General features: G+C 40.6%; 1 protein-coding gene across 1 annotated transcript in view; it reads left to right on the top strand.

Annotated features, from left to right (window-relative positions):
• Window positions 1-16150, top strand: part of LOC106580549 (patatin-like phospholipase domain-containing protein 7) — a 33206-nt gene extending 17056 nt beyond the window's left edge. Inside the window, 11 exon segments of the mRNA XM_045703284.1 lie at window positions 37-155; window positions 692-848; window positions 1050-1166; window positions 12378-12451; window positions 12781-12896; window positions 13068-13216; window positions 13448-13600; window positions 13784-13900; window positions 14726-14810; window positions 14861-15018; window positions 15274-16150. Coding sequence (XP_045559240.1) covers window positions 37-155; window positions 692-848; window positions 1050-1166; window positions 12378-12451; window positions 12781-12896; window positions 13068-13216; window positions 13448-13600; window positions 13784-13900; window positions 14726-14810; window positions 14861-15018; window positions 15274-15354 — 1326 coding nt within the window. The 3' untranslated portion in view covers window positions 15355-16150.
• The last annotated feature ends 94 nt before the right edge of the window (window positions 16151-16244 follow it).

Here is a 16244-nt window from a genome sequence, read left to right as displayed (position 1 = left end):
TGTGTTCCTGCTGTGGTCCTGTGTGGTCATCCTCAGAGAGAGATGTACGAGCGTGCTTTCCAGAAGCCTCCGGACTGCCACTCTGACTTCAGCCGTCTGGCCAGAGTACTGACAGGCAACACCATCGCCCTGGTGCTAGGGGGAGGGGGTGCTAGGTACTGCTACTCTCTCTTTACCTCAGACTCCAGTGTAACATGCTCATGAACATGCAGCACCATCAGTAGGACTTTTGAAGCTGATTAGATATGTAATCTGCAATAGTCATATAATGATTTATATGCTGCAGATTGTTACAACTCTGCAATTATTTAATCCCATGTAATGGTTTTTCCACGTTTTTTGCCTAACTTTAAATTTATAGTATAGTGCTCTTAGTGCTCTGTTTGCTCTGCATTCCTCTCTCCTCTGTCTCCCTTGCTGTGTTTCTGTGAGGCCTGTCTTTTGATGATGGCCTTTGTCTGTCTTGTCTACTTTCTGCTTCTCTTTCCTTTCTGCTCTGGCATGTCCAGGAGCTGGGTCAAGGTGGGTACTACTCACCCACTCTAGTCCCCTAAATACTGCTCTACTTGAATGTCCACTAAAGGCTTCTTAGGCTGAACACCCCCCCTTCTACTACTCACACACTGACTGTGCTTATTGTACAGTGTCATTTTTTGGAATCTGTAACCGTGGTCTGTGTTCCTCTATCCAGGGGCTGTTCTCAAGTTGGCATCCTGCGGGCGATCAATGAGGCTGGAATCCCTGTGGACATGGTGGGTGGCACCTCCATCGGCTCCCTGATGGGGGCGCTGTACGCTGAGGAGAAGAGCAGCAGCCGTATGAGGGTTCGCGCTCGCGAGTGGGCCATGGTGAGTAGGTACAGGACCACAATGAAAATAAGTCGGTAGACTGTGTTTAGCATTTTTGATGATTTTTTATGTATGTATTGTTGTACTCCAGTGGCTGAGACAACTATATATTTTAAATATGTCAAATAAATTTCAAGGAGCTGGGTTAAATGCATTAGAGAAGTTTACTGTAATGTATCTCTCTCCCCTCTCCATCCCTAGGGCATGGGGTCCATCTTCAAGAATGTGTTCGACCTGACGTACCCTGTGACCTCCATGTTCTCTGGGGCTTCCTTCAACAACAGCATAAGCTCTGTCTTTAAGGACAAACAGATTGAGGTGAGACTGCGTAGGTTATACTGTAGTCCACTCCCAATGACAGGATTCCATTTCTAATAGTGACAGGATTTTTTTTGTGGTTAATATGAACACATGTCCCGAATTGTGCGGGACAGTCCTGCATTTTGGCCCTTTGTCCCGCAACCAAACAATCATGTCCCGCATTTTATCAACAAATTCAAACACCACTAATTTAGAAAAAAAAATGTTGATTTGTCCCGTATTTCAGTCAGACATTCCAACTTGTCTCTTGCATTCACATTGCACGTATGAAAAGATATAGAGTTCCTTCAGAAAGTATTCATAGCCCTTGACGTATTCCACATTTTGTTGTGTTACAGCCAGAATTCAAAATTGATTCAAACATTTTCTCACCCATCTACACACAATATTGCATAATGACAAAGTGAAAACATGTTTTTAGGAATTTTTGCAAATGTATTAAATGAAATACAGAAGTATCTAATTTACATAAGTATTCACACCCCTGAGTCAATACATGTTAGAATCACCTTTGGCAGTGATTACAGCTGGGAGTCTTTCTGGGTAAGTCTCTAAGAGCTTTGCACACCTGGATTCTACAATATTTGCACATTATTCTTAAAAAAGTATTCATGATCTGTCAAGTTGGTCATTGCTAGACAGCCATATTCAAGTCCTGCCGTAGACTTTCAAGCAGACTTAAGTCAAAACTGTAACTAGGCCACTCGGGAACATTCAATGTCATTTTGGTAAGAAACTCCAGTGCATATTTGGCCTTGTCTTTAGGTTATTGTCCTGCTGAAAGTTGAATTTGTCTCCCAGTGTCTGTTGGAAACCAAACTGAACCAGGTTTTCCTCTAGGATTTTGCCTGTGCTTAGCTCTATTCCGTTTATTTTTATTTAAAAAAAACTCTATAGTCCTTGCCAATGACAAGCATGATGCAGCCTCTATAGTCCTTGCCATAACATGATGCAGCCACCACCATGCTTGAAAATATAAAGAGTGGTACTTAGTGATGGATTGTGTTGGATTTGCCCCAAACATAACACTTTGTATTCAGGACATAAAGTTAAAACTTCTTATGGGCAGGTGGGACGGTAGCGTCCCAACCTGGCCAACATCCGGGGAAATTACAGAGTGCGAAATTCAAACTACAGAACTATCAATATTTAACTTTCATAAAATCACAAGTGTAATACTTCAAAATAAAGCTTAACCTCTTGTTAATCCAGCCGCTCTGTCAGATTTCAAAAAGGCTTTACGGCGAAAGCACACCATGCGATTACCTGAGGATAGCGCCCCGCATCCAAAACCATGAAAAACATACTTCAACCAGGCAGGTGCGACACGAAAGTCAGAAATAGCGATATCGAAAATGCCTTACCTTTGATTATCTTCTTCTGTTCGCACTCCAAAAGGTCCTAGTTACATCACAAATGGTCCTTTTGTTCGATAATGTCCTTCTTTATAACCATAAAAACTCAGTATAGCTGGCGTGCTTCAGTCAATAATCCACCCAGTTTCCCTCCATCAAAATGCATACAAAATGAACCCCAAACGTTACTAATAAACTTTTCCAAACATGTCAAACAACGTTTATAATCAAACCTTAGGTACCCTAATACATAAATAAACCATACAATTTAAGAGACGGAGAATCGTTATTGTCTTTACCGGAGAAAAATACCAAATAATGCACTCTCATTCACGCGCTTGAAAACACTACAGCCAAAATGGGAGCCACCTAGAAAAACTACAATTTCTGGCTCATTTTTCAAAAACCAGGCTGAAACTCTTTCTAAAGACTGTTGACATCTAGTGGAAGCCTTAGGAACTGCAATCTGGGAGGACTTCGCCTTATAATAAAAGTGCCAGCCATTGAAAATAGTGGTAGGCTGAATTTTTTGGGGGGGATGGTTTGTCCTCGGGGTTTCGCCTGCCATATCAGTTCTGTTATACTCACATTCTTTTGACAGTTTTATAAACTTTAGAGTGTTTTCTATCCAAATCTACCAATTGTATGCATATCCTAGCTTCTGGGCCTGAGTAACAGGTGGCTTACTTTGCGCACGCTTTTCATCCGGACGTGAAAATACTGCCCCCTACCCAATAGAGGTTAAATTCTTTGCCACATTTGCAGTTTTACTTTAGTGTCTTATTGCCAACAGGACGCATGTTTTTGGAATATTTGTATTCTGTACAGGCTTTCTTCTTTTTACTCTGTCATTTAGGTTAGTATTGTGGAGTAACTACAATGGTGTTGATCCATCTTCAGTTTTCATCTATCACAGCCATTGAACTCTGTAACTGTTTTAAAGTCAACATTGGCCTCATGGGGAAATCCCTGAGCAATTTTCTTCCTCTCCGGCAACTGAGTTATTGATACACCATCCAAAGTGTAATTAATAACTTCACCATGTTCAAAGGGATATTCAATGTATGCTTCTTTTGTTGCTTGGGCGCTATACCATATTTACCGTATACCGGGGTATTTGAAAATAGCCACGGGATGGTTTTTCAATACTATCAATACTGTTTAAACTATTTCATTCAACTTTTTCAATAAATTGTAATATTTGTAGCTACTTTTTAAGTAAATACCTGCAGTCAACTTGTGCAGTACGTTAGGAGATAAAGCAGATCGTTCTTCATTTTACCTGTCACATTATTTTACATTATGAAGCTTACTGTAGTTCCCCAGAGCTTAGACAGTTTGTTTATAAATAGTACATCGGGAGAAAGTGGGAGCAGGTGAGTCCAGCTGTGTATTGACAGGGGTCGCATTTTATATTGAAAGTCAAGTCAAGTGTTTTTTTTGCTTCAATCGAGTGATCAGGGACATGCAACTATAGTTTTCCTTCAAAGAAAACACATTAGTGCAACACATTTGGCCAAAAAATAGCTTAAATTTCATCAGATGACAAGTAAAATGAGCTTACAATGAAAAAGCAAGGTATTTTTTGCGAAAACAATGCATGTCCATCATATTTCTAGAGCGTTGTCTGCTGATAGAATGCCATTTCATGAATTCTCATCCAAGTGGAAAAGTGCAGCTGAAGCACAAAATGAGTCTGATGCTGACCAGAAATTCCAATAAGAAGCATTTTATATCTGTTTATACAAAACACAGCAAGATATTTCTTATGCGTTTTATTTTTTTCTTGTGTGAAAAACACAGAATTCGGTGTTAACGCGACCCCTTGACTTGCTAGTAATCTAAGTAAGCAGCTGAATTAATAAGGTTACAGAGCATCATATTGTGTTAGCTTTCTGCCATGTTTAACTTCTTTGGGATAGGGGGCGGTATTTTGACGTCCGGATGAAAAGCGTGCCCAAAGTAAACTGCCTGCTACTCAGGCCCAGAAGCTAGGATATGCATATGTTAAAATAATGTCTGTGAGTATAACAGAACTGAAATGGCAGGCGAAACCCCGAGGACAAACGATTCCCCCCCCCAAAAAAAATATCATCCTACCACTGATTTCAATGGCTGGCACGGAGAAATCGTGCCGGATTGCAGTTCCTAGGGCTTCCACTAGATGTCAACAGTCTTTAGAAAGAGTTTTAGGCTGGTTTTTGGAAAAATGAGCCAGAAATTGTAGTTTTTCTAGGTGGCTCCCATTTTGGCTGTAGTGTTTCCAAGCGTGTAAATGAGAGCACGTTCTTTGGTATTTTTCTCCGGGAAAGACAATAACAATTCTCCGTCTTAAATGTTATTGTTTATTTGCGTATTAGGGTACCTAAGGTTTGATTATAAACGTTGATTGACTTGTTTGGATAAGTTTATTGGTAACGTTTGGGATTCATTTTGTATGCATTTTGAAGGAGGGAAACCGAGTGGATTATTGACTGAAGCGCGCCAGCTAAACTGAGTTTTTATGGATATAAAGAAGGACTTTATCGAACAAAAGGACCATTTGTAATGTAACTGGGACCTTTTGAAGTGCCAACTGAAGAAGATCTTCAAAGGTAAGGCATATATTATATCGCTATTTCTGACTTTCGTGTCGCAACTCCCTGGTTGAAAATTATTTGTTATGCATTTGTGTGCTGGGTGCTGTCCTCAGATAATCGCATGGTTTGATTTCGCCGTAAAGCCTTTTTGAAACCTGACATGGCGGCTTGATTAACAACAAGTTAAGCTTTATTTTGATGTATTGCACTTGTGATTTCATAAGTTTAATATTTATAGTAATTTAATTTGAATTTGGCGCTCTGCAATTTCACCGGAAGTTTTCAAAATGGGACGCTACCGTCCCACTGATCCGCAAGAAGTTAAGAAGTCAAAGCCCTTGAAACCATCAAATCCTCCTCTCCACCCTCTCAGGGTTGGCTGTCTCAGGCTCTGCACACTCCTGGATTGCATCCTACCTGGCAGGTCGCTCCTACCAGGTGGCGTGGAGAGGATCTGTCTGCACCACGTGCTCTCACTACTGGTGTCCCCCAGGGCTTGATTGTAGGCCCTCTGCTCTTTTCTTTTTACACCAAGTCACTTGGCTCCGTTATATCCTCACATGGTTTCTCCTATCATTTCTATGCGGACAACACTCAACTTCTCTTCTCCTTCCCCCCTTCTGACACTAAGGTGGCAGATATCTCAGCTTCAGGGCTGACCCTATTTAGTTGAGTGGCCGATTGTTTGGTCAATAGGCTGGTGGTCGACTGAGATTTCTTTAGTTGAGCAGTCGAAAAATACCTTTTTTTAATCATGGCACACGAGACACCTGTCTGATTCGTGCCCATCTCAGTGGACTGACTAATCCATTGCGGAGGCCACGGGGATGGCAAAGTCCATCACTCTAAGACAGGCATTGGCAATGTAAGGCATGCATGCTGCGAGGGTATTTGCCTCTGCACACCAAGAAATGTTATAAAATTGAGAAAATAAGTTAAATTGCATTTGTTTCCATTGCATTTGTTCTCCATAAATGGCTACTGCTTTGGACATGACACCGTTTGTGTGAGAGAGTATTCCTTAAGCCTACGGTATGTGTGAAGATAATGTGTCTTGGGTATAATTTTCAAATGTTGAGTCAAGGAGGGCTTAGATGCACAAGGCACATCTCTCTCCAGAATGCACTCTTTCTGACAATTTGTGTGCATTCCTTGTTTCATAACTTCATTGTGTGAACTGTTTTCCCTTTGATTGTTAGTTTGATTGTCTATCAATTCACCATTACATATGTCGTGACGTGACTATCATTAATGTGATGATGGTTATTTTATAAAATCAATTAACCTGTTGGGGATAGGGGCCAGTATTTGCACGGCCGGATAAAAAACGTACCCGATTTAATCTGGTTACTACACCTGCCCAGTAACTAGAATATGCATATAATTATTGGCTTTGGATAGAAAACACCCTAAAGTTTCTAAAACTGTTTGAATGGTGTCTGTGAGTATAACAGAACTCATATGGCAGGCAAAAACCTGAGAAGATTCTGTACAGGAAGTGCCCTCTCTGACCATTCCTTGGGCTTCTAGGCTCTCTTTATTGAAAACTGAGGATCTTTGCTGTAACGTGACACTTCGTACGGCTCCCATAGGCTCTCAGAACCCGGGAAAAAGCTGAATGATGTAATTCCAGCCCCAGGCTGAAACACATTAGCGCCTTTGGTAAGTGGTCTATCAGTGGACCATCAGACTGAGGCTCGTGCACGAGGGGATCCCATGTTTTTATTTTCTCTCTCTTTGAACGTAAACACGCTTTCCCGGTCGGAATATTATCGTTTTTTTACGAGAAAAATGGCATAAAAATTGATTTTAAACAGCGGTTGACATGCTTCGAAGTACGGTAATGGAATATTTAGAATTTTTTTGTCACGAAACGCGTCATGCGCGTCACCCTTCTTTACACTTCGGATAGTGTCTTGAATGCACGAACAAAACAGAGGATATTTGAACATAACTATGGATTATTTTGAACCAAACCAACATTTGTTATTGATGTAGAAGTCCTGGGAGTGCATTCTGACGAAGAACAGCAAAGGTAATAACATTTTTCTTATAGTAAATCTGACTTTGGTGAGGGCTAAACTTGGTGGGTGTCTAAATAGCTAGCCCTGTGATGCCGGGCTATCTACTCAGAATATTGCAAAATGTGCTTTCACCGAAAAGCTATTTTAAAATCGGACATAGCGATTGCATAGAGGAGTTCTGTATCTATAATTCTTAAAATAATTGTTATTTTTTTGTGAACGTTTATCGTGAGTAATTTAGTAAATTCACCGGAAGTTTGCGCGGGGTATGCTAGTTCTGAACGTCACGTGCTAATGTAAAAAGCTGTTTTTTTATATAAATATGAACTTGATTGAACAAAACATGCATGTATTGTATAACATAATGTCCTAGGTGTGTCATCTGATGAAGATCATCAAAGGTTAGTGCTGCATTTAGCTGTGGTTTGGGTTTATGTGACATTATATGCTAGCTTGAAAAATGGGTGTCTGATTATTTCTGGCTGGGTACTCTGCTGACATAATCTAATGTTTTGCTTTCGTTGTAAAGCCTTTTTGAAATCGGACAGTGTGGTTAGATTAACGAGAGTCGTGTCTTTAAAATGGTGTAAAATAGTCATATGTTTGAGAAATTGAAGTAATAGCATTTCTAAGGTATTTGAATAACGCGCCACAGGATTCCACTGGCTGTTACGTAGGTGGGACGATTTCGTCCCACCGACCCTAGAGAGGTTAATTAGGTTTAACTATTACGTGATTAAATTAATCATGTAACAATTAACTCATTAGCAATCTTGGGGCACCACGGAAGTTTGTTTAATGAGTTACCATTTCCCGAATTAACTCAAGAATATATCGGAATATCATTATCATACCAGTCATCCATCAATCATTTATTACCTCATATCAGTCTCATTCTGAACGTCATTGATTTCAAATCTGCACGAACCCTAGTCTAAATGATGATTCAGCGATACACAAATTGGCTTAATTAATTATTTATTTATTTACTAACTAACTAACTAACTGATCACACAGAATTACATAAACACACATACAGGATAGATTATATGTTGAACTGATTACTAACATAATGCAATGAAAAGTCCCTAGTGGACTAACCCGATATGACAGCTTCTTCCACAATAGAGAGGGGGTGGGGACAGATAAAGAGCGGGAAATACATCATACATACAGTTGGAAACCTATGCTCATGGGAATGTGAACACTTTGCACATTGTCACGTCCTGGCCAGTATAAGGGTTAATTGTTATTGTAGTTTGGTCAGGACGTGGCAGAGGGTATTTGTTTTATGTGGTTCGGGGTGGTGTGTTTGTTGAAGGGCGTTTGATTTATTATTTCCGGGTTTTGGTTTATGTTCTATATTTAGGTATTTCTATGTTTAGTCGAGTGAGTGTATTTCTATGTTAGGTTAATGGGGGGGTTGGGACTCTCAATTGGAGGCAGGTGCTTCCTCGTTGCCTCTGATTGAGAGTCCTATATATGGGTAATAGTTTGGTGTAGGTTTTGTGGGAGATTGTTTATTGTCTAGCATGTGTGAGCCTGAGAAGACTGTTTCGTTGATCGTGAGTTCGTTTTGTTATTTTGGTGTTTCATTGAGTTAATAAAAGTTCAAGATGAGCAACCACATACCTGCTGCATTTTGGTCCTCCTTTCCCAACGACAACCGTGACACACATGAACGACCGCTCATTCAAAAATAATTGTAATGTTTATATTTACGCTTGTATGTCTTTGTTGTCTCTCTCTGTTGAAACCACTCAATCCGTCTACAGCGAGTAGTTCGATGCAAGTCTCTGGTTGTTCACCAGAGGTCACAATGTCCTTAGTAGTTGTAGAAGGCTTTCTTTGTCTCTGAGTGTTCGTTAGACTGGATACATCAAAGGTACATACACGGTGGTCCTCGGTCGAGTTTACTAGGCTACTGGTATTTAAACAGCTGCAGACTGAATGTTCCGGTATATTCCCTATCCTCTTCACTCGCGAGTTCCAGAGGGTCCCACCATTTTCTGGTCTTGTAGTTTTAAACTATTTGTCACATATTCAGCTCGTGCTGCACGTATGCTGGTCTGGTAGTTTTAAACCATTTTACATGCCAGTAGCAACCCGGCAATGTACTGGTCTAGTGGTTGATTATTCAGGGTACAGATAGAACCACTTTACACACCGGCAGCAACCCGGCATGTTTTGGTCTGATATGTTAATTATTTAGGAATCCTTTATAAGCCCTCTGGCAAAAGGGGCATTCCATCCTTTTGGCATAACAGGTCCTAATCCAGGCACTTGTCATCTCCCGTCTGGATTACTGCAACTCGCTGTTGGCTGGGCTCCCTGCCTGTGCCATTAAACCCCTACAACTCATCCAGAACACCGCAGCCCGTCTGGTGTTCAACCTTCCCAAGTTCTCTCACGTCACCCCGCTCCTCCGCTCTCTCCACTGGCTTCCAGTTGAAGCTCGCATCCGCTACAAGACCATGGTGATTGCCTACGGAGCTGTGAAGGGAACGGCACCTCCATACCTTCAGTCTCTGATCAGGCCCTACACCCAAACAAGGGCACTGCGTTCATCCACCTCTGGCCTGCTGCTACCTCTGAGGAAGCACAGTTCCCGCTCAGCCCAGTCAAAACTGTTCGCTGCTCTGGCACCCCAATGGTGGAACAAGCTCCCTCACGACGCCAGGACAGCGGAGTCAATCACCACCTTCCGGAGACACCTGAAACCCCACCTCTTTAAGGAATACCTAGGATAGGATAAAGTAATCCTTCTAACCCCCCCTTAAAAGATTTAGATGCACTATTGTAAAGTGGTTGTTCCACTGGATATCATAAGGTGAATGCACCAATTTGTAAGTCGCTCTGGATAAGAGCGTCTGCTAAATGACTTAAATGTAATGTAAATGTAATGTAAATGTAAATAATGTCTGGGCTCACATGGGTGTCATTAATAACTGGGTAAAACTTCATTTGAAAAACAATTATCTAATTTAGAAGGCTAAAATCACATTTCATCTTTTCACAAATAGATTTATGTTTAATCATATAAGTTTTACAACATTTAGATGTAACTGACATATATTGTGAAAGCTCTTAACGTTAATGTTTCTGTTATAACGTCTTTAATGATATCACAAAACAATAAATTATCTGACATGATTGTTCTTTAACCTGTTAGGGCTAGGGGGCAGTATTGACACGGCTGGATAAAAAACATACCCGATTTAATCTGGTTACCACTCCTACCCAGTAACTAGAATATGCATATACTTATTACATATGGATAGAAAACACCCTAAAGTTTCTAAAACTGTTTGAATGGTGTCTGTGAGTATAACAGAACTCAAATGGCAGGTCAAAACCTGAGAGATTCCTTTACAGGAAGTGGCCTGTCTGACCATTTCTTGAACTTCTTTGCCATCTCTATCTTTTACAAAGGATCTCTGCTCTAACGTGACACTTCCTACGTCGTCCATGGGCGCTCAGAGCCCGGGGAAAAAACAGAATGTCGTCATCCCAGCCCCAGGCTGAAACACATTATCGCCTTTCTCAAGTGGCCGATCAAGGGACTGTGGGCTTAGGCGCGTGACCTGGCCGCCCCCGTCTTTGTGATTTTTTTTCCTCTGTTTGCCGAAAAGGAGATTCCCGTTCGGAATATTATCTCTTTTCTACGAGAAAAATGGCATAAAAATTGATTTAAAACAGCGGTTGACATGCTTCGAAGTACGGTAATGGAATATTTTGAATTTTTTTGTCACGAATTGCGCCACGCGCGCGACCCTGATTTACCATTTCGGATAGTGTCTGGGACGCACGAACAAAACGCCGCTATTAGGATATAACGATGGATTATTTTGGAACAAACCAACATTTGTTATTGAAGTAGCAGTCCTGGGAGTGCATTCTGACGAAGACAACAAAAGGTAATCAAACTTTTATAATAGTAAATCTGATATTGGTGAGTGCTAAACTTGCCGGGTGTCTAAATAGCTAGCCCGTTATGGCTGGGCTATGTACTTAGAATATTGCAAAATGTGCTTTCACCAAAAAGCTATTTTAAAATCGGACATATCGAGTGCATAGAGGAGTTCTGTATCTATAATTCTTAAAATAATTGTTATGCTTTTTGTGAACGTTTATCGTGAGTAATTTAGTAAATTGTTAGCAAATTCCTCCGGAAGTTTGCGGGGGGTATGCTAGTTCTGAACGTCACATGCTAATGTAAAAAGCTGTTTTTTGATATAAATATGAACTTGATTGAACAAAACATGCATGTATTGTATAACATAATGTCCTAGGTGTGTCATCTGATGAAGATCATCAAAGGTTAGTGCTGCATTTAGCTGTCTTCTGGGTTTTTGTGACATTATATGCTAGCTTGAAAAATGGGTGTCTGATTATTTCTGGCTTGGTACTCTGCTGACATAATCTAATGTTTTGCTTTCGCTGTAAAGCCTTTTTGAAATCGGACAGTGTGGTTAGATAAAGGAGAGTCTTGTCTTTAAAATGCTGTGAAATAGTCATATGTTTGAAAAATTGAAGTTTTTGTATTTTTGAGGAATTTGTAATTCGCGCCACGCCTATCATTGGATATTGGAGCAGGTGTTCCGCTAGCGGAACGTCTAGATGTAAGAGGTTAACAAACCATCTCCCTTTTTTCTGCCATTTTTAAACGATTCAAGCTCACCCTCTTCCTCTCTGTCTCTCTTAGCCCTCCTCTGCCTCTATTCTTCCCTCCATTCATCCTCCGTATTCCAAGTATACATCTACTTATGATAATACTGCACTTCTCCTGACATACATCTTGTTCTTGCCTTCTCAAGGGATGCCATTTAACCGGCTGTCACAATCTCTGTACAATCTGCATGAACCCCTCGGGATGTAGCACTCAACAGTGCATCCCACTTGTAAAGCAGCTGTTTTGTCTTGATGTTCTTATTTATCAATAGCTACTGCGACACTTTTCCATTTCGACAGTTGCTATCCATTGGAGCGCTGCGATTAGATTATCAAAATTCTGGGGCGGGGCTTAGCGAAGGGTCAATTGGAGGCTGCATTTTATGCATTTCTATAATGATATTCAATAGGCTACATCTGTCGGTACAAACTTAGGATGTCAATTACATTTTTATTGTGCTCTTACCCTATTCAAATTTACATAAGGTCAAACAAATAAGGTGAAATCCTCTGTGTGGTGGTTTTAGATGATCCTCGCTTCATTTGCCTTTCCCCCTCTTGCTCCTCCTACTGTCCTAGGACCTGTGGATCCCTTACTTCAACGTCACAACGGATATCACTGCTTCATCCATGAGGGTTCACACTGACGGTCTGTCTGGCTTTACTCTCTGTCTATGTCTATGTACTAAGGGTTCTGGTTAAAAGTAGTTCACTATCAAATCACATTTTATTTGTCACATGCGCCGAATACAACAGGTGTAGACCTTACCGTAAAATGCTTACTTACAATGCAGTTCTAAGAAAATAGAGTTAAGAAAATATTTACTAAATAAACTAAAGTATAGTGAATAGGATGTCATTTGATGCGTGCCCTGGTCAAAAGTAGTGCACTATATAGGGAATAGGGTTCCATTTGGGACATTTCATCTAGCTCTTTGACTCTCTTGAAGTATTAAACCTCAGCATTCCCTCCTCTTGTAAGTTCCCTGTGGAGGTATGTTTGTGCCAGCATGTCACTGTCTGGGTACATGCCTCCCCTCTGTGACCCCAAAGACGGACACTTACTCATGGACGGTGGCTACATCAATAACCTGCCTGGTCAGTTTTCATATGACCATGTCTCAAATGACTATAAAACATGAAATTAAAAGTCAGCATACTTATAATACTGTACAAGTTAGAGACATTAACTTGCATGTGATGTACAGTACACAGTAGATGCCATGGTTATTGGCCAGTCTTTACCTCTGTCTCGCTCTCTGTCTATAGCTGACGTAGCTCGCTCCATGGGGGCCAAAGTAGTGATAGCCATCGACGTGGGCAGCCAGGACGAGACTAACCTCACCAACTACGGCGACTCGCTGTCTGGCTGGTGGCTGCTATGGAAACGCTTCAATCCCCTGTCAGAGAAAGTCCAGGTGAGTAAGGGGGCTGCTAGAAAACCCAGTATACTTCAGGGTTATTTAGTTGACAATGAGTAATATCTTGGTTGTTGTTCACAACAGATATATCTAGTCCGTTTTTGGACATTTTTCTGGGTAAGCCCTGTAATTGGATTCCTGTCATTGTTTGCTACTTTCCTTTGTTTGTGTAAGCTTGGAGGCCTACCTGCACTCCAATGTATTTGTGTGCTCTAATCCACTATAAAGGTCCTGAACATGGCTGAGATCCAGACCAGGTTGGCCTATGTGTGCTGCGTTCGTCAGCTGGAGTTGGTTAAAGACAGCGAGTACTGCGAGTGCATCCGGCCGCCCATCGATCGCTATGGCACCTTGGAGTTTGGCAAGTTCGACGAGATCGCTGTGAGTAGCCCTCTGTTTCTCACTGGCGGCATCCCAAATGGCACCCTCTTCCCTATATAGTGCACTGCTTTTGACCAGAGCTTATAAAGTAGTGCACTATTTAGAGAACAGGGCGCTATTTGGGACACAGACACCTTAGCTGTGTCATCATGATCTCACCTAATCCCCCTGTCTCTGTCTCAGGAGGTGGGCTACCAGCACGGTAAGACAGTGTTTGACATGTGGAGTCGTAGTGGAGTTGTGGATAAGATGATGAAAGACAGACATCAAGAGGAATTTCACAAGACCAAGAGCTGCAATGTGAGTTAACAAGTTACACAGACAGCTTCCTAACTGCACCATACCTAGTTTCTATTTCTGATGTATTTCATCAGCTTTTCCAACCCTTACTCCAACCCTTGCGCACCTCTGGTTCATGTTGTGTTTTGATATGGTTTTAACTTTAATTTCTGACTGATTGCTTCCAACACTCGCTGTTAGGAACATGTTATGAACTGGAGTGTAGCAGTTTCCTAATTTACGGTAGCAACGGTCATCAAAATTGTTAAAAGATTTTGAAAACAATTCTAATAAATGCAACAGTTGGACATTGGATGTAGATTCTCTAAACTTTTAGAATTGTTATAATCCATCAGTTAATGACAAACTTTGTACTGGCACAGACAAATAATTAATGGAGTTCAGGGATTTCGGTGGGAATTCAGGTATTACATTTGTCAAATTTCAGTTTTTTTTCTTAGAATGCACTCGCATATAAATTGTCTTATTGTATCAGGTAATTTTTTTATATTGTGTGTTAAAATAAAGAAAATTATATGTACCTAATTTGCATAAATACACAGGCTGTATTTACACATATTAATACATTAACATAAAGAGGTGGAACAGGGCTGCAACCACCATGTCACTATAATCGTTGCTAATTTACAGTCGCCAATAAATGTTCCTTTGGACTTTGTTGACTTAGCCTAGGACCCAGCCTGTTTCTGCTCTCTTGCCAATTCCCTATTGAATTGTCATGCCAATTGTTTGCCGTGACAAGGAGTTGGCAAGATGGCAGAAAGAGATTTGAGACCAGGCTATTATTGACTGCCTTTTGTGATCCTCGGTCTGTGTGTCTCTCAGGTGGTCACATGTCCCAATGCCTCCTTCACTGATCTGGCAGAAATTGTCTCTCGAATTGAGCCTGTCAAACCAGTCCTGGTGGAAGGTGAGAGGAACGGACACACACACACACCTACTGTACCTTTCTGATTCCAGTGTTTTTCGCTCTTTGTCCCTCAGAGTTATCAGACGATTACCAGACGGACTATGATGAGGAGGCCAGGGAAAGTGCTCTCTCCGACTTTGACATGTCTAATCCCAACAGTGGAGCGGAACACACAGAGGGGGAGGAGACTGCAGACACAGCTGACACAGTATGTACAAGTTTGAGTTCCAATTGGTCCCCTATTCCCATTCGGAATGCACATGTAGACCCACTGAAGCAGGATCCAGTATTACCTTCACTAAAGTTAACTACTAAATAAACAAAGAACCAAGGAATTCTCAAGAAGAAAAAAAAAAGTCAAGAGATCAGTTTTACAAAAACATTGTTTTCCTTGTTTAATCTCCTACAACTACTCACCTCTTTTCATTCAGTTTCATGTTCTCTCTCCATCTTCCTATCGCAGGATGAAGAGATTCAGATCAGGGTCCGACATCACCAAACCAAACGGCCACCAAACCGCTCAGACAGTGTTGATGATCCATAACACCCATCATATTCATGATGCACAGTTTCTCTGTCCGGTTGACAATGTCTAGACATTATTATTATGTTAGGATGTTTATCATTTTTAAGCTGTTATGTTGTATTATGATCAAGGTCATAGCATTTACATTGCAAAACAATCATATCATTCTTCTAGTATTTACATTATACATGGTATTGTTGTTTTAGAGTGAATGTCTTACTTTAATCATGTAGAATATGTATTGCTATTTACATTGTTAGAAAGGAAACTGTTGAGTGCCATATTATCAGGGATTTGTGTGTGATACCTAACAGTAGATGTATTTTTTTCTCCTTCCCTTTCTTTAGATTGCTAAGGAAAAGTAGAGTAGAATGTTTTAGTCAGGATTATGGAACATCTGTAGTACACTACTAAGAATAAAAGGTGGAAGAGTAGCAGAAAATAGATCATACTTTGATATGATTTTGCAAACACTATGGTTTTGTCCTTTATGATTTGAAAACTGATGATTTAACCCATAAGAGTCTAAGCCGGGGAGGTTGTACTAAGCTATATGGAATTGTTTTAATGAGGTCATACCATCATTTAGCTATTTGATTTGGAATTATAAGACCCCTGGAAGTATAAAACAATATATAAACAAATAATTGTGGGCCTTACTGCTATTAGCCCATATAAACACATTGAACAACAGATAGTACCCCAAAAAATCAAGAGGAAGTTTGTTCTGAAGTGTCTGTCCTATATCTGAGAGATATACAGTATAAGAAAGATGTAAAAAACATATGAATAAAAATGTTTTCTATGCCCGTAACCCCTTATTTTTGTCACTAAACAGTGTTCATATAGTGCCTTCGGAAAGGATTCAGACCCCTTGACTTTTTCCACATTTTGTTATGTTACAGGCT

The sequence above is a fragment of the Salmo salar genome, chromosome ssa20 (genome assembly GCF_905237065.1).
Source record: "Salmo salar chromosome ssa20, Ssal_v3.1, whole genome shotgun sequence".
Taxonomy (NCBI): Eukaryota; Metazoa; Chordata; class Actinopteri; order Salmoniformes; family Salmonidae; genus Salmo; species Salmo salar.
The sequence above is the reverse complement of the archived record's forward strand: the minus strand, read 5'-3'. Positions and strand labels throughout refer to the sequence as shown.